This window comes from Mobula birostris, chromosome 5, assembly GCF_030028105.1.
Source record: "Mobula birostris isolate sMobBir1 chromosome 5, sMobBir1.hap1, whole genome shotgun sequence".
Classification (NCBI taxonomy): domain Eukaryota; kingdom Metazoa; phylum Chordata; class Chondrichthyes; order Myliobatiformes; family Myliobatidae; genus Mobula; species Mobula birostris.
In genome coordinates, this window is record NC_092374.1 from 48,750,973 (window position 1) to 48,769,608 (window position 18,636).

The following is an 18,636-nucleotide window of genomic DNA, read 5'->3' on the forward strand; positions in this document are numbered from 1 at the left end:
ATGATGGATAATTTAAAGTACAAGATAATGTCGGGAATAGGATGACCAAGCGACAAGTCTGAAAACCTGTGAGTGCATTTTTGGAACTGGAAAAGAGAGAAAATAAAGTGCTTTGGTTGCAGAAAGGTTGAGAGTGAAAAGAATAGAGTAAATGTATATGAAAGGGTGCAGAACAAAGTTAACATGGTAACATAACTTTAAAAACTAGCAGTTGAATACTGAAGAAGAGGAAGAAAAAAATTGAAACAGAAAAGAACAGATTTATCTGAAGAGAGAGAAAATAATATTAATAAGGCTCGTGGAAAGAGTGGAGATTATTTCTCAAGTCAATATAAAATGCTTGCAACGATAGTCTTTGTAAAAGGGAGATCTATGTAAGCATAATATTATTGCAGAAGTACAAAGTGAAGTACAGTATTGTATATAAGTAATTCCATAGATACTCACCAGTGAGAGAATTGTGTCCTGTCATTGCATACTTACTGCTCATTGAATTAATTGTTTGAATCATCCCTGCTAATCTACACTAATAGCAGTTAACTTGCTTTTTGGTTATCATGGTGCTTATATTGAAATAACAATGAATGTATGCTTCATTGGATTAACTGAGTAAGAAAACAAAACCTTTCCTGAGAGTTTGAAGTACGTACTTAAAAATCAGAATCAGGTTTAATATGACAGGCGTATGTCATGAAATTTGTTAACATAGTGGCAGTAGAACAATGCAATACATGATAATATAGAGATTACAGTATGTGTATATATATATTTACATAATAGTTAAAAATAGTGCAAAAACAGAAATAATATAAAAACAAAAAAAGTGAGGTCGTGTTTATGGGTTCAATGTCCATTTAGGCATCAGATGGCAGAGGGGAAGAAGCTGTTCCTGAATTGCTGAATGCGTGCCTTCAGGCTTCTTTCTGTACCTCGTTCCTGACAGTAACAATGAGAAGGGGGCATGTCCTGGGTGATGGGGGTCCTTAATAATGGACGCTGCTTTTCTGAAGCACCGTTCCTTGAAGATATTTTGGATACTGCGGAGACTAGTATTCAAGATGGAACTGACTAATTTTACAACTTTCTGTAGCTTCTTTCGATTCTGTGCAGTAGCCCCCACCCCCATACCAGACGGTGATGCGGCATGTCAAAATGCTCTCCACGGTACATCTGCAGAAGTTTTCAAGTGTTTTAGATGATAAACCAAATCTCCTCAAGCTCCTCATGAAATATAGCTGCTGTCTTGCCTTCCTTATAGCTTCATCAATATGTTGGGGCCAGATTAAATTCTCAGAGGTCTTGACAACCAGGAACTTGAAATTGCTCACTGTCTCCACTTCTGATCCCTTTGTGAGGATTGGTTCATGTGGCCTCATCTTACCCTTCCTGAAGATTAAACATAACTCTTCTTTTCCCTTACAGAAATGTGTTTTCTGCAGGAAGAGAGTTAAAAAGACTTTGGGTGCTTGTATTCAGTGTTCATATGGGCGTTGCCCAACATCCTTCCATGTAACCTGTGCCCATGCAGCAGGAATCATAATGGAAGCAGATGACTGGCCATACATTGTCCTCATCACGTGCTTCAGACACAAGACAAATTCGAGTGTGGTATGTATTTCATGTAGAATGCACATCGGCAGATTGTGAATTCAGAAATTAGGTTTCAAAATCCAAGAGTTGATTTTGTAATACCTTGGATGTTTGATCATCACAATTTTAAAAATAAATACACAAGCTAGGTGTAACTTTATTTGCTATTAATGGGGTAAATTAGTGGTATGTTGAAAAATATTGCCAGCGTACATTTTTAATATTTCCTTTAGAAGGAAAATTATTTTCAGTCACTAATTTCGTTTTTAGTGTGACTCATCAAATGGACAGATAACATAGACAATAGGTGCAGGAGTAGGCCATTCGGCCCTTCGAGCCAGCACCACCATTCACTGTGATCGTAGCTGATCATCCACAATCAGTACCCTGTTCCTGCCTTCTCCCCATATCCCTTGACTCTATTATCTTTAAGAGCTCTACATAACTCTTTCTTGAAAGAATCCAGAGAATTGGCCTCTGCTGCCTTCTGAGGCAGAGTATTCCACAGATCCACAACCCTCTGTGTGAAAAAGTTTTTCCTCAACTCCGTTCTAAATGGTCTACCCCTTATTCTTAAACTGTGGCCTCTGGTTCTGGACCCCCCCAACATCGAGAACATGTTTCCTGCCTCTAGCATGTCCAATCCCTTAATAATCTTATATGTTTCAGTAAGATCCCCTCTCATCCTTCTAAATTGCTGTGTATACAAACCCAGTAACTCCAATCTTTCAACGTATGACATTCCTACCATCCCTGGAATTAACCCAGTGAACCTACACTGTACTCCCTCCATAGCAAGAATGTCCTTCCTCAAATTTGGAGACCAAAACTGCACACAATACTCCAGGTGGGGTCTCACCAGGGCCTTGTACAACTGCAGAAGGACCTCTTTGCTCCTATACTCAACTCCCCTTGTTATGAAGGCCAACACGCCATTAGCTTTCTTCACTGCCTGCTATACCAGTATGCTTACTTTCAGTGACTGATGAGCAAGGATGCCCAGATCTCGTTGTACTTCCCCTTTTCCTAACTGGACACCATTCAGATAGTAATCTGCCTTCCTGTTCTTGCCACTCTCTCTGAACTATTAATTTACCTCAATGATGCTCTGAACTATTAATTAATTAAATTAATTAAATACTTGTTTTAAAATGTAATTTACTGATAGAGATTAATAGGGTGTTATATTGAACCTGACACTTAAATTTACATAAGGTTAGTTAAGTTCATTGCAATTTTAAGCACATTAGATATGTTTTATATTTTCACCTTAGTAACAAAAAACTAATGAACAGTTGCTCTGTGGTTTATAATGGAAGATTAATAAATGTACATTGAAAAACCATATTTTTCAAAAAGGGTATAAAATATTATTCTGCCACATTGGCAATATTGCTACATTCTAATGAAATTATTTGTCATTGTGAACTAATTGCTCTTGGTTAAACTTCGATTTTGTCTTTTCTCACCTCAAAATGAAGAAAAACAAACCACCATTCCAAGACTTAGCTATTGGGCAAACAGTCATCTCTAAGCACAAGAATGGAAGGTATTACAGTTGTGGAGTCACCAGAGTTTCCTCACAAACTTTCTACGAGGTCGTATTTGATGATGGTTCTTTTAGTGATGATCTGTTTCCAGAAGACATTGCTGTAAGTAATCTGTTTTTGTTCAGCCTATAGAAGTAAGAAATCTTAGTCCCTCTTTAGTATCTGAAACAAAATAGTTTATTCCATTCCATCTTTATCTTAATTGTTCTGCTTTTAAATTGCCTTAAACCACACTGAATTCCAGGGGGTACGGAAGGGAGTTGTGCAGACTGTGGTGCTGTATTTTGAGGAGATACACAAGCAATGAACTTGCAACTGGCCTCTCATATTTGATTGATAAGCCAGATCTATGAGAAATCGATAAAATTTACTTTGCCTTCTTTGGCTCACCCTTATTTAAAGGAAAACATTGTCTTTAAATTGAATGAAAATGCTTCATTTTACCCAGTTTTTTTTATCCATTATTCACTTTGATCAGCTTTTCATTTAATTGCTTTTTCCATTAAAATCCTAAGGCTTAGAGGATGACACAACTGTAGTTGGTCTCATCTCTATAATTATCTGACCTGTTATCAAACAGAGATAGACTGTTTTGCAGCGTGGTGTGCTCATAACAACTTGTAGCTCAGTGGAATTGAGGATTGACCTGCTGACAACCCCCTACACAAACCCCCTTGAAAATTAATGGTCATGTTGTGTCTGTGGTTGAGTCATTGAAATTCCTAGGACTACCATTACCAGTACATTGAAGTGAGATGAGCACCTTACGCTCATCACTAGAAAAACCCAGCAGAGATTGTTCTTCCTACACCATCTTAGAATCTTAACATCTCAGGGCATATCTGGATGAATTTTTACTCAGCTGTCACTGAGAGTGTTGACCACTTCTACCAAGGTTTGGTTTCACTGCCTCTCCAAGTCCAGATTACAGTGAGAAGTCCACACAGCAGAGAAGATCATTGGCTATCAGCTACTGACATCAATAGTTCTGTTCATTGCCAGAGCAAAGAAAAGAGCTGGTAAAGTTACTGCTGACTCCATCCACCCTGGCAGTCACCTATTCACCAAATTTCCATTGGGGAGATGATACAAGTCTAACACCACACATAATCTCTGAAGCTTCTTTCCTGTAGCTATCTAGCTTCTCAACAGAACTCACTTAGGTATAATATCCTAACTGTCCCTGCACAATATCCAATAAATGATTTTTAAAAACGCAAACAACAAGCATTCTGCAGATGCTGGAAATTCAAGCAACACACATCAAAGTTGCTGATGAACGCAGCAGGCCAGGCAGTATCTCTAGGAAGAGGTACAGTCGATGTTTCAGGCCGAGACCCTTCGTCAGGACTAACTGAAGGAAGAGTTAGTAAGAGATTAGAAAGTGGGAGGGGGAGGGGGAGGGGGAGGTCCAAAATGATAGGAGAAGACAGGAGGGGGAAGGATGGAGCCAAGAGCTGGACAGGTTATTGGCAAAAGGGGATATGAGAGAATCATGGGACAGGAGGTCCGGGGAGAAAGACGGCGGGGGGAACCCAGAGGATGGGCAAGGGGTATAGTCAGAGAGACAGAGGGAGAAAAAGGAGAGTGAGAGACAGAATGTGTGTATAAAAATAAATAACGGATGGGGTACGAGGGGGAGGTGGGGCATTAGCGGAAGTTAGAGAAGTCGATGTTCATGCCATCAGGTTGGAGGCTACCCAGATGGAATATAAGGTGTTGTTCCTCCAACCTGAGTGTGGATTCATCTTTACAGTAGAGGAGGCCGTGGATAGACATGTCAGAATGGGAATGGGATGTGGAATTAAAATGTGTGGCCACTGGGAGATCCTGCTTTCTCTGCTTTCCGCAGGGATCGCTCCCTACACGACTTCCTTGTCCATTCGTCCCCCCATCCCTCCCCACTGATCTCCCTCCTGGCACTTATCCTTGTAAGCGGAACAAGTGCTACACATGCCCTTACACTTCCTCCCTTACCACCATTCAGGGCCCCAGACAGTCCTTCCAGGTGAGGCGATACTTCACCTGTGAGTTGGCTGGGGTGATATACTGCGTCCGGTGCTCCGGATGTGGCCTTCTATATATTGGCGAGACCCAACGCAGACTGGGAGACCGCTTTGCTGAACATCTACGCTCTGTCCGCCAGAGAAAGCAGGATCTCCCAGTGGCCACACATTTTAATTCCACATCCCATTCCCATTCTGACATGTCTATCCACGGCCTCCTCTACTGTAAAGATGAAGCCACACTCAGGTTGGAGGAACAACACCTTATATTCCATCTGGGTAGCCTCCAACCTGATGGCATGAACATCGACTTCTCTAACTTCTGCTAATGCCCCACCTCCCCCTCGTACCCCATCCGTTATTTATTCTTATACACACATTCTTTCTCTCACTGTCCTTTTTCTCCCTCTGGCCCTCTGACTATACCCCTTGCCCATCCTCTGGGTTCCCCCCCCCTGTTGTCTTTCTCCCCGGACCTCCTGTCCCATGATCCTCTCATATCCCCTTTGCCAATCACCCGTCCAGCTCTTGGCTCCATCCCTCCCCCTCCTGTCTTCTCCTATCATTTTGGGTCTCCCCCTCCCCCTCCCACTTTCTAATCTCTTACTAACTCTTCCTTCAGTTAGTCCTGACGAAGGGTCTCAGCCTGAAACGTCGACTGTACCTCTTCCTAGAAATGCTGCCTGGCCTGCTGCGTTCACCAGCAACTTTGATGTGCGTTGCAATAAATGATTTTTCCTGCTGTCATTGTTCTGTTGATAATTGTTGAGCCTGTTCATATATTTACATTTATTTACGTTTGATTACTGATGTTTGCACATGTGACCATTCTGTCACTGTTACACAACATGGACCCTAGAGAGGCTGGTCCTGGCTCAGGTCCGACCCCTGATCAGATCAGTTCTTGATCCTCTCCAGTTTGCTTACCAGGAGCACATTGGAGTCGACAATGCTGTCATCTACCTGATGAGCAGAGCCTACTCCCATTTAGATAAGCAGGGCAGAACTGTGAGGATCATGTTTTTTTGATTTTTCAAGTGCTTTCAATTCTATACAGCCCTCATTGTTGGGGCAAAAGCTCCATTTTATGTAGGTTTTCACTTCCATTGAATCCTGGATAATGGATACCTGACAGGCAGGCCACAGTTTGTGTAGCATCAGAAATGTGTGTTAGACATAGCTAGAAGCAGCACAAAGGCCCCACAAGGGACTGTATTGGTTCCTTTCCAGTTTACCCTGTATACCTCGGATTTTAGATACAGTACTGAGTCATGCCATCTGCAGAAATTCTCTGATTCAGCAATAGTTGGATGTATAAAGGGAGAATGGGAGGATGAATGCAGGGCCCTGGTAGGAGACTTTGTCAAATGGTGCAAGCTGAATCATCTGCAGCTCAACATCAGTCAGACAAAGGAGATGGTGATGGACCTTAGGAAGACTAAGCCTGCACTGCTCCCTGTTATTATTGATGGTGAGGACCTATAAGTACTCATGTTGGCACGTGGCCAAGTGGTTAAGGTGTTCATCTAGTGATTTGAAGGTCACTAGTTCGAGCCTTGGCTGAGGCAGTGTGTGTGTCCTTGAGCAAGGCACTTAACCACACATTGCTCTGCGACGACACCGGTGCCAAGCTATATGGGTCCTAATGCTCTTCCCTTGGACAACATCGGTGGTGTGGAGAGGGGTGACTTGCAGCATGGGCAACTACTGGTCTTCCATACAACCTTGCCCAGGCCTGCACCCTGGAAACTTTCCAAGGTGCAAATCCATGGTCTCATGAGACTAACAGATGCCTATTATGTAAGTACCTGGGGGTGCACCTGGATGACAGACTTGAGTGGAGCACCAACACAGGGGCTGTACAAGAAGGACCAGAGTCACCTCTACTTACTGAGGAGACTGAGGCCCCTTGGAGTATGCAGGGCTCTCCTTCACATGTTCGACCAGTCTGTTGTTGCCAGTACAGTCTTCTATGCAGTGGTGTGCTGGGGCAATGACATCAACGCAGGTGATCCCAGTAGGCTCAATAAACTGATTAGTAAGGCTGGCTCTGTTATAGGAGTCAAACTGGACACACTGGAGGGTGTGGTAGAAGAAAGGACCCTACAGAAAATCCTGGCAATTCTGGACAATATTCCTCACCTTGGCTGAACAGAGGAGCACTTTTAGTAAACTTTTAGTACTGCTCCAAAGAGCACTATATGAAGTCATTCTTACCCTCGGCCATTAGGCTCTATAATGAGTCAACCTATAGCTGTGGAAGTGATGATCCCCTCATGTTTGACTGTTTGAGGTAACTTATTTTTTATTCTTTCGTACATCTCTTCTAATATTTGTATATCTCTGCACTTGTAACACTACTGTGATACTGTAATTTCCTTTGAGTAGGAGCGGGAGGGGGAGATCCGAAATGATAGGAGAAGACAGGAGGGGGAGGGATGGAGCTAAGAGCTGGAAAGTTGATTGGCAAAAGGGATACGAAGCTGGAGAAGGGAAGAGGATTATGGGATGGGAGGCCTAGGGAGAAAGAAAGGTGCAGGGGGGCGGGGGAGCCCAGCGGATGGACAAGGAGTTATAGTGAGAGGGACAAAGGGAGAAAAAAGAGAGAGAGGGAAAAAAAGGGGGGGAAATAAATAAATAAATAAGAATACTAGTAATAAATAAATAAATAAATAAATAACAGATGGGGTACGAAGGGGAGGTGGGGCATTAACGGAAGTTAGAAAAGTCGATGTTCATGCCATCAGGTTGGAAGCTACCCAGACGGAATATAAGGTGGTGTTCCTCCAACCTGAGTGTGGCTTCAGCTTTACAGTAGAGGAGGCCGTGGGTAGACACATCAGAATGGGAATGGGATGTGGAATTAAAATGTGTGGCTACTGGGAGATCCTGCTTTCTCTGGCGGATAGAGCCTAGGTGTTTAGCGAAACGGTCTCCCAGCCTGCGTTGGGTCTCGCCAATATATAGAAGGTTGCATTGGGAGCACTGGACGCAGTATATCACCCTTCCTGCCACCTATCCTTGTAAGCGGAACAAGTGCTACACATGCCCTTACACCTCCTCCCTCACCACCATTCAGAGCCCCAGACAATCCTTCCAGGTGAGGCAACACTTCACCTGTGAGTCGGCTTGCATTCCATCTGGGTAGCCTCCAACCTGATGACATGAACACTGACTTCTCTAACTTCCGTTAATGCCCCACCTCCCCTTCGTACCCCATCCCTTATTTATTTATTTATTATTCCCCCCCCCCTTTTTTCTCCCTCTGTCCCTCTCACTATAACTCCTTGCCCATCCTCTGAGTTCCCCCCCTTCCTTTCTCCCTAGGCCTCTCATCCCATAACCCTCTCCCTTCTCCAGCCTCGTATCCCTTTTGCCAATCAACTTTCCAGCTCTTGGCTCCATTCCTCCCCTACTGTCTTCTCCTATCATTTCGGATCTCCCCCTCCCCCTCCCACTTTCAAATCTCTTACTATCTCTTCTTTCAGTTAGTCCTGACGAAGGGTCTGGGCCCGAAATGTCAACTGTACCTCTTCCTATAGATGCTGCCTGGCCTGCTGCGTTCACCAGCATTTTTTGTGTGTGTTGCTTGAATTTCCAGCATCTGCAGGTTTCCTCGTGTTTGAGGAACTCAGGAGGTCAGGCTGCATTGTCGCAGGAAAGCAGCATCCATAATCAGGGACGTGCCTCCTAGATCATGCTCTTTTCTTGCTGCTATCATCAGGAATAAAGTACAGGGGCCTCAGATCACATAGCACCAGGTTCAGGAATGGTTATTACCCCTCACCCATCAGGCTCTTGAACCAGTAGGGATAACTTCACACAACTTCACCAGCCCCATCACTGAAATGTTCTCACAACCTATAGACTTGCTTTCAAGGACTCTTCATCTCATGTTCTTGATGTTTAGTGTTTATTTATTTAATATTATTATTTCTTTCTTTTTTTGTATTTGTGCAGTTGGTTGTATTTTGCACACTGGTTGAATACCCAAGCTGGTGTGGTCTTTCATTGATTCTATTACAGGTAGAGCAGATGTGAAGAGGATATTTCCTTTAGTAGCAGAGTCTAGGACCAGAGGACACAACCTCAGAATAAAAAGACAACCCTTTAGAACAAAAATATGAGGAAACAGTTCTTAGCCACAGGGAGGTGGATTTGTGGAATTCTTTGCTGTAGAAGCCAAGTCATTGGGTAAATTTAAAGCAGAGGTTGATAGGTCCTTGATTTGTAAGGGCATCAAAAGCTACAGGGCGAAGGCAGGAGAATGGGGTTGAGAGGCATAGTAAATCAGTTTTGATAGAATGGTAGTGCCTATGCCGTTGGCCAAATGGCCTAATTCTGCTCCTATGGTATGTGGTTTTATGGTCTAAAAGGTGGTGGATACAGCTCAGTTCAAGCAAAGCCCTCCCCACAATTTAGTACATCTACAAGGACTGCTGTCACTAAAGAGCAGCATCCATCATCAAGGACCCCCACTGCCCAGGCCATTCTGTTGTCTTGCTGCTGGCATCTGGAAGAAGCTACAGAAGCCTTAGGTCCCACACCAACAAGTTCAGGAACAGTTAACCTTCCTCAACCATCAGACTTCTGAACCAAAGTGGATAACTTCAGTCACCTCAAATTTGAAATGATCCCACAACCTTTGGGCTTGCTTGCTTATTTATTTATTTGTTTGTTTGTTGTATAAGCACCGATGTCTCCTTTCACAAATTGGTTGTTTGTCAGTCTTTGCGTGTAGTGTTTCATTGATTCTGTTGTCTTTCTTTGTTCTGTTGTGAAAGAAAATGAATCTCAAGGTAGTATATGGTGACATATACATATTTATTTTGATAATAAATTTACTTTAATGTGCCAGTTGTTAATCATATTTATTCTAATTCCATGGATGTCAACCACTGCAGATTGCTCATGTGCTAGAAATTGAAATTAGTTTCCATCAGTAAGTGGCCCCGTAGAAAACTCAGGAAAACAGCAGTGGGTTGGTGCTAATGGAGATGCTCAAACTGAAAAATCAGAATCATCTGAAGACCTACAGTTACACTTGCTCTGTAACTCTATGTCTTCAGTGATTGAAAAAAAAACAGAACAATGAATATAGTTCCCTGAAGGTACTTAATGTATTATGTTTCATGGTCTTTATGTGAAGAGACAGTTTTTTGCTATGAGGGTTCTAAATTCAATCTGTCATTTAAGTTATGCTACACAAACTGAACTGATATAAAGATGGTATTCATACAACTTTGAGTGTAGGCTGCTTTGGACATGAAGGCAGAAATAGAAATGTGAATAATAATAAAGTGATAGAAAGAAATTTAGGAACGGATAGCTTCAGTCAATAATTTTTTTCATTTTGGCCTGGGAGGGGCCTGCCTTTCTCTTTTTACTGTCAGGTGTTGGTTCTTGTGAAAGAATTTAGTTTTGTTACTGCTGACTTTTTTTCCTCTGTTCACAGTTGGTCTGCTTATTCCAAATGCTCAGAGCCCTGTAAAGCATGTTTTCAGCAAATAAATGCATATCATTTAACAATTTTCATGAAAAAATGTTTTGCTAGCCTGAATATCAGATATTGTGTATTTTTATCTGGGCTATGAAAATATTCAATCATGAAGACTTCATCGGAGGGAAATTTTCAAACCTTTACTTTGTGAATGTATGTAGCTTATATTTGTCCTGTGTTTACTTCTCAATAATTTAGACTCTCAGTGTAATATTAAAATTAGTTCTTTGCACCCCATGCTGACATTCAGGAGCTTCTATATGAGTTAAGTTAAAATAAATCTGAAGGCATATCATTATCAAACAAGGCTAGGATTGTAGTGAATAACAACAATGCACACAAATTGCTGGAGGAACTCTGCAGGTCAGGCAACATCTAAGGAGAGAAATAAACAGTTGACATCTCAGCCAAGACTCTTCAACAGGACTTCATCTACCATAGTTGCTACTTGACCTGCTGAACTCTTCCAGCATTTGTGTGTTTTGCTCAGGATTTCCAGCATCTGCAGAACCTCGTGTGGCAAATATGATTGATAATCTATATTTCAGTTGCCACCTCACTTCACCTTCTCTGTACCAGTTAAAATACGACCAAGCTATTAATGATTTGTTGTAGTGATATGCCTTTTAGACAAGTCTTTTGTGTTGGAATATTTCTTTCTCTGCCAATAATACAATTTCCCAACTGTTGATATTGAGATTAACTAATAAATTAAGGGGTAAAAATCTTCGATTTAACTTTGAGTATACAATTGATTTTTATTTGTTACATTAGTTCCTGTGAAAATACAGACTTCAAGAATTGCCGGTTGTGAAGTGGGATTGGAAAGTGATTTAGTGATAAGAAGTACACAGAAACTGCGGCATTCTGGACCAGACAAGGATTAAAAGGTGTAGCTAGGAGGGGAGTCTTCATATAGGGAGGGAAATGCAGAATGGAAATCGAGGGCTATGGTGAACTGATACAAATGGGGGTTTGAAGCCCATATAGAACATAGAATAGTACAGCACAGTACGGGCCCTTCGGCCCACAATGTTCTGCTGACCCTTAAACCCTGACTCCCATATAACCCCCCACCTTAAATTCCTCCATATACCTGTCTAGTAGCCTCTTAAACTGCACTAGTGTATCTGCCTCCACCACTGACCCAGACAGTGCATTCCACGCACCAACCACTCTCTGAGAAAAAACCTTCCTCTAGTATCCCCCTTGAACTTCCCACCCCTTACCTTAAAGCCATGCCCTCTTGTATTGAGCAGTGGTGCCCTGGGGAAGAGGCGCTGGCTGTCCACTCTATCTGTTCCTCTTAATATCTTGTACACATCTATCATGTCCCGTCTCATCTTCTTTCTCTCCAAAGAGTAAAGCCCTAGCTCCCTTAATTTCTGACCATAGTGCATACTCTCTAAACCAGGCAGCATTCTGGTAAATCTCCTCTGTACCCTTTCCAATGCTTCCACATCCTTCCAATAGTGAGGCGACCAGAACTGGACACAGTACTCCAAGTGTGGCCTAACCAGAGTTTTATAGAGCAGCATCATTACTTCGTGACTCTTAAACTCTATCCCTCGATTTATGAAAGCTAACACCCCATAAGCTTTCTTAACTACCCTATCTACCTGTGAGGCAACTTTCAGGGATCTATGGACATGTACCCCCAGGTCCCTCTGTTCCTCCACACTACCAAGTATCCTGCCATTTACTTTGTACTCTGCCTTGGAGTTTGTCCTTCCAAAGTGTACCACCTCACACTTCTCTGAGTTCAATTCCATCTGCCACTTCTCAGCCCACTTCTGCATCCTATCAATGTCTGTCTGCAATCTTCAACAATCCTTTACACCATCCACAACCCACAAACCTTTGTGTCATCTGCAAACTTGCCAACCCACCCTTCTACCCCCACATCCAGGTCATTAATAAAAATCAGGAAAAGTAGAGGTCCCAGAACCGATCCTTGTGGGACACCACTAGTCACAACCCTCCAATCCGAATGTACTCCCTCCACCACTACCCTCTGCTTTGTGCAGGCAAGCCAATTCTGAATCCACCTGGTCAAACTTCCCTGGATCCCATGCCTTCTGACTTTCTGAATAAGCCTGCTGTGTGGAACCTTGTCAAATGCCTTACTAAAATCCATGTAAATCACATCCTGCACTACCCTCATCTATATGCCTGGTCACCTCCTCAAAGAACTCTATCAGGCTTGTTAGACACGATCTGCCCTTCACAAAGCCATGCTGACTGTCGCTGATCAGACCACGATTCTCTAAATGCCCATAGATCCTATCTCTAAGAATCTTCTCCAATAGCTTTCCCACCACAGACGTAAGGCTCACTGGTCTATAATTACCCGGACTATCCCTACTACATTTTTTGAACAAGGAGACAACATTCGCCTCCCTCCAATCCTCCGGTATCATTCCCGTGGACAACGAGGACATAAAGATCCTAGCCAGAGGCTCAGCAATCTCTTCCCTCGCCTCGTGGAACAGCCTAGGGAATATTCCGTCAGGCCCCGGGGACTTATCCGTCCTAATGTATTTTAACAACTCCCAACACCTCCTCTCCCTTAATATCAACATGCTGCAAAGCACCAACCTCACTCATATTGTCCTCGCTGTCATCAAGTTCCCTCTCATTGGTGAATACCAAAGAGAAGTACTCATTGAGGACCTCGCTCACTTCCACAGCCTCCAGGCACATCTTCCCACCTTTATCTCTAATCAGTCCTACCTTCACTCCTGTCATCCTTTTGTTCTTCACATAATTGAAGAATGCCTTGGGGTTTTCCTTTACCCTACTTGCCAAGGCCTTCTCATGCCCCCTTCATGCTCTTCTCAGCCCCTTCTTAAGCTCCTTTCTTGCTACCCTATATTCCTCAATAGACCCATCTGATTCTTGCTTCCTAAACCTCATGTATGCTGCCTTCTTCCACCTGACTAGATTTTCCACCTCACTTTTCACCCATGGCTCCTTCACCCTGCCATTCTTTATCTTCCTCACTGGGACAAATTTATCCCTAACATCCTGCAAGAGATCTCTAAACATCGACCACATGTCCATAGTACATTTCCCTGCAAAAACATCATCCCAATTCACACCCGCTAGTTCTGGCCTTATAGCCTCATAATTTGCCCTTCCCCAGTTAAAAAATTTTCCTGTCCTCTCTGATTCTATCCTTTTCCGTGATAATGCTAAAGGCCAGGGAGCGGTGGTCACTGCCCCCCAGATGCTCACCCACTGAGAGATCTGTGACCTGACCCGGTTCGTTACCTAATACTAGATCTAGTATGGCATTCCCCCATTCGGCCTGTCAACATACTGTGCCGGAACCCGTCCTGGACACACTTAACAAACTCTGCCCCATCTAAACCATTGGAGCTAATCAGGTGCCAATCAATATTAGGGAAGTTAAAGTCACCCATGATAACAACCCTGTTATTTTTGCACCTTTCCAAAATCTGCCTCCCAATCTGCTCCTCTGTATCTCTGCTGCTACCAGGGGGCCTATAGAATACTCCCAAAAGAGTAACTGCTCCCTTCCTGTTCCTGGCTTCTACCCATACTAACTCAAAAGAGGATCCTGCTACATTACCCACCCTTTCTGTAGCTGTAATAGTATCCCTGACCAGTAATGCCACCCCTCCTCCCCTTTCCCCCTTCTCTAGCCCTTTTAAAGCACTGAAATCCAGGAATATTGAGAATCCATTCCTGCCCTGGTGCCAGCCGAGTCTCTGTAATGGCCACTACATTATAATTCCATGTATGTATCCAAGCTCTCAGTTCATCACCTTTGTTCCTGATGCTTCTTGCATCACGCACTTTAGCCCTTCTACCTTACTACCTTTACACCCTTTATTCTGCTTCTCTTTCCTCAAAGCCTCTCTATATGTTAGATCTGGCTTTACGCCATGCACTTCTTTCACTGCTCTATCACTCCGGGTCCCATCCCCCTTGCAAATTAGTTTAAACCCTCCCGAACCATGCTAGCAAACCTACCTGCAAGGATATTGCTCCCCTTCAAGTTCAGGTGCAACCCATCCAATCTGTGCAGGTCCCACCTTCCCCAGAAGAGATCCCAATGATCCAAAAATCTAAAACCCTGTCACCTGCACCAACTCCTCAGCCACGCATTCAACTGCCATCTCCTCCAATTCTTAACATCACTATCACGTAGCACTGGTAGCAATCCTGAGATCGCCAGTCTTGAGGTCCTGTTCTTCAGCCTTCTGCCGAGTTCCTGAAACTCACACTTCAGGACCTCATCCCCTTTCCCGCCTATGTCATTGGTTCCAACATGTATCACGACTTCTGGTTGCTTTCCCTCTCGTACCAGGATGTCGTGCACCCGGTCAGAGATATCCCGGACCCTGGGACCTGGGAGACAACAAACCATGCAGGTGTTCTTCTCATGTCCACAAAATCTCCTGTCTGCTCCCTGACTACAGAGTCCCCAGTGACGACAGCTGTCTTCTTCTCTGTCCTACCCTTCTGTACCACAGGGTCAGACTCAATGCTGGAGGCCCTGCCACTGTGGCTCACCCCTGGCCAGTCATCCCCACCAACAGTATCCAGGACGGTATACTTATTATTCAGGGGAATTGCTACAGGGGTGCTCTGCACTACCTGTCTACTCACCTTCACTTTCCCCCATCTGACTGTCACCCAACGACCTGCTTCTAGCAGCCTAGGTATGACTGCATGAGTATAATGAATAGCGGAGAAGTTTTGAGTAATCTGGTTGCATACTCCTTTACATGTTTTTGAGTGTGTTATCATCCCTCAGCCAAGTGTTTGTCACGTTCATTATGTTTGCTCCACCCATATTTCCAAATGATCCTTTTCCCACTGTAACCTTCGCTAATTTTCTGTTATCCACAACAGCACCACCAGTCTTCATATCATGGAAACATAGAAATGTAGGAAACCTCCACCACATACTGGCCCTTCGGCCCACAAAGTTGTGCCGAACATGTCCCTACTTTAGAAATCACTAGGGTTACCCACAACCCTCTATTTTTCTAAGCTCTATGTACCGAACCAAAAGTCTCTTAAAAGACCCTATCATATCCACCTCCACCACTGTTGCCGGCAGCCCATTTCACGCATTCACCACTCTCTGCGTAAAATACTTATCCCTGACATCTCCTCTGTACCTACTCCCCAGCACCTTAAACCTGTGCCCTCTTGTGGCAGCCATTTCAGCCCTGGGAAAAAGCCTCTGACTATCCACACGATCAATGCCTCTCATAATCTTATACACCTCTATCAGGTCACCTCTCATCCTCCGTTGCTCCAAGGAGAAAAGGCCAAGTTCACTCAACCTATTTTCATAAGGCATGCTCCCCAATCCAGGCAACATCCTTGTAAATCTCCTCTGCACCCTTTGTATGGTTTCCATATCCTTCCTTAGTGAGGTGACCAGAACTGAGTACAGTACTCCAAGTGGGGTCTGACCAGGGTCCTATATAGCTGCAACATTACCTCTCAGCTCCTAAATTCAATTCCACAATTGATGAAGACCAGCACACCGTATGCCTTCTTAACTACAGAGTCAAACTGCACAGCTGCTTTGAGCGTCCTACGGACTCAGACCGCAAGATCCCTCTGATCCTCCACACTGCCAAGAGTCTTACCATTGATACTATATTCTGCCATCATATTTGACCTCCCAAAATCAACCACTTCACACTTATCTGGGTTGAACTCTATCTGCCACTTCTCAGCCCAGTTTTGTATCCTATTAATGTCCTGCTGTAACCTGACAGCCCTCCACATTACCCCCAACCTTTGTGTCATCAGCAAACTTACTAACCCATCCCTCCACTTCCTTATCCAGGTCATTTATAAAAATCACAAAGAGTAAGGGTCCCAGAACAGATCCCTGAGACACTCCACTGGTCACCGACCTCCATGCAGAATATGACCCATCTACAACCACTCTTTGCCTTCTATGGGCAAGCCAGTTCTGGATCCACAAAGCAATGTCCCCTTGGATCCCATGCCTCCTTACTTTCTCAATAAGCCTTGCATGGGGTACCTTATCAAATGCTTTGCTGAAATCCATATACACTACATCTACTGCTCTTCCTTCATCAACGTGTTTCGTCACATCCTCAAAAAATTCAATCAGGTTCGTAAAGCATGACCTGCCCTTGACAAAGCCATGCTGACTATTCATAATCATATTACACCTCTCCAAATGTTCATAATTCCTGCCTCTCAGTATCTCCTCCATCAACTTACCAACCGCTGAAGTAAGACTCACTGGTCTATAATTTCCTGGGCTATCTCTACTCCCTTTCTTGAATAAGGGAACAACATCCGCAACCCTTCAATCCTCCGGAACGTCTCCTGTCCCCATTGATGATTCAAAGATCATCGCCAGAGGCTCAGCAATCTCCTCCCTCGCCTCCCACATTAGCCTGGGGTACATCTCAGCTGGTCCCGGCGACTTATCCAACTTGATGCTTTCCATAAGCTCCAGCACATCCTGTTTCTTAATATCTACATTCTCAAGCTTTTCAGTCTGCTGCAAGTCATCACTACAATCACCAAGATCCTTTTCCATAGTGGATACTGAAGTACTCATTAAGCATTCATTAAGTACCATTGCTATTTCCTCCGGTTCTGTACACACTTGATAGGTCCTATGTTTTCACGTCTCATCCTCTTGCTCTTCACATACTTGTAGAATGCCTTGAGGATTTCCTTAATCCTGCCCGCCAAGGCCTTCTCATGGCCCCTTCTGCCTCTCCTAATTTCCTTCTTAAGCTCCTTTCTGTTAGCCTTATAATCTTCTGGATCTCTAACATTGCCTAGCTCTCTGAACCTTTTGTAAGCTTTTTTTGTTGACTAGCTTTACTACAGCCTTTGTACACCAGGGTTCCTGTACCCTACAATATCTTCCCTGTCTCATTGGAATGTACCTATGCAGAACTTCACACAAATAAATACCTGCAGACTTACTGACCAACCCATCTAATTTTCATCCAGGTCATTCATCATAATCTTTAACTGAGCCTCCCATGAGAAATGAGAGCCTCCCATGTCAAACATCTTACTAAACCCATGTATTTTCCGTTAGACGCTGAGGATTTATCCACAATGTTCTTTATCTGGTCAAAATGGCACTGATCTGTGATGTCTGTCATCGTCTTGGTTCAGACTTAGCTGCTTTCTAGGTTCATAGAGATTGTTTTTGGACAGGAATGAGGGACAGTTAGAGGGCAGGGTCATAAATGAAGAGTCAGAGCAGGAGCCAGTGTTTAGTGTCCAGATCAGAGCACTCGGTGGTGCTCTGTTCAGTTGGTCTTTAAAGACCCTTCACATGTCAAATGTTCCCAATTAATTTTTCTTAATTTCTACCTAGTACTCTTGTAATTTGTCCTCCAATTTAGTATTCTCTTGCAAGGTCCATAATTATTATTTACTGCTATCTTAAAGCTTAGAGTTGTGATTGCAGTTCCTTCATTGTTCTCTCATTGAAAGGTTAGTCACCTACCTGGCCAGCCTTATTACCAAGCACCAGGTCCTCTTGTTGAACTATCTATATATTGATTTAAAAAACTGTCCTAAATGCACCTAACAAATACTGTCTATCTAAGTAACTAGCACTCAAGAGATCCCAATCCATATTAGGGAAGTTAAACTCACCTACAAGTTAAGCTCCCATTTAAAAGTGGTCTGAGGGGTACCTCTTCATGCGGAGGGAGGTGTGTAACTGGAACAAGATAGGAAAGGTTTTGTGGGATATAGACTAAACAGGAACAAATGGATCTACAGTATTTTAGATAGACATCGTGGTTTTCATGGAATATTCAATACCAGTTGAAAAATGTTTAAAAATTAGGTTCATTTTAAACTATGACAATGATCTCTATTAGATGTTTACTCAGAATTTGCTGAAGCATTCAAAGCTTGCTTTGCCATCTCATTATGAATTTAACTTTCAGATAACTTCAGAGTTAAATCCTTATGAATTAATTTT

At 43.4% G+C, this 18,636-nt stretch overlaps 1 protein-coding gene across 3 annotated transcripts in view; it reads left to right on the forward strand.

The window, feature by feature from the left end:
* LOC140197685 (lysine-specific demethylase 4C-like) overlaps positions 1 to 18,636 on the forward strand; it is a 385,265-nt gene that overhangs the window by 329,376 nt on the left and 37,253 nt on the right. For 2 of the 3 annotated variants that reach the window (XM_072257997.1, XM_072257998.1), the window contains exons 18-19: positions 1,423 to 1,608; positions 3,072 to 3,242. In XM_072257997.1, coding sequence (XP_072114098.1) covers positions 1,423 to 1,608; positions 3,072 to 3,242 — 357 coding nt within the window. Of the gene's footprint in view, positions 1 to 1,422; positions 1,609 to 3,071; positions 3,243 to 18,636 lie in introns of those variants that run through there. The other variant, XR_011885993.1, reaches the window with a different exon arrangement.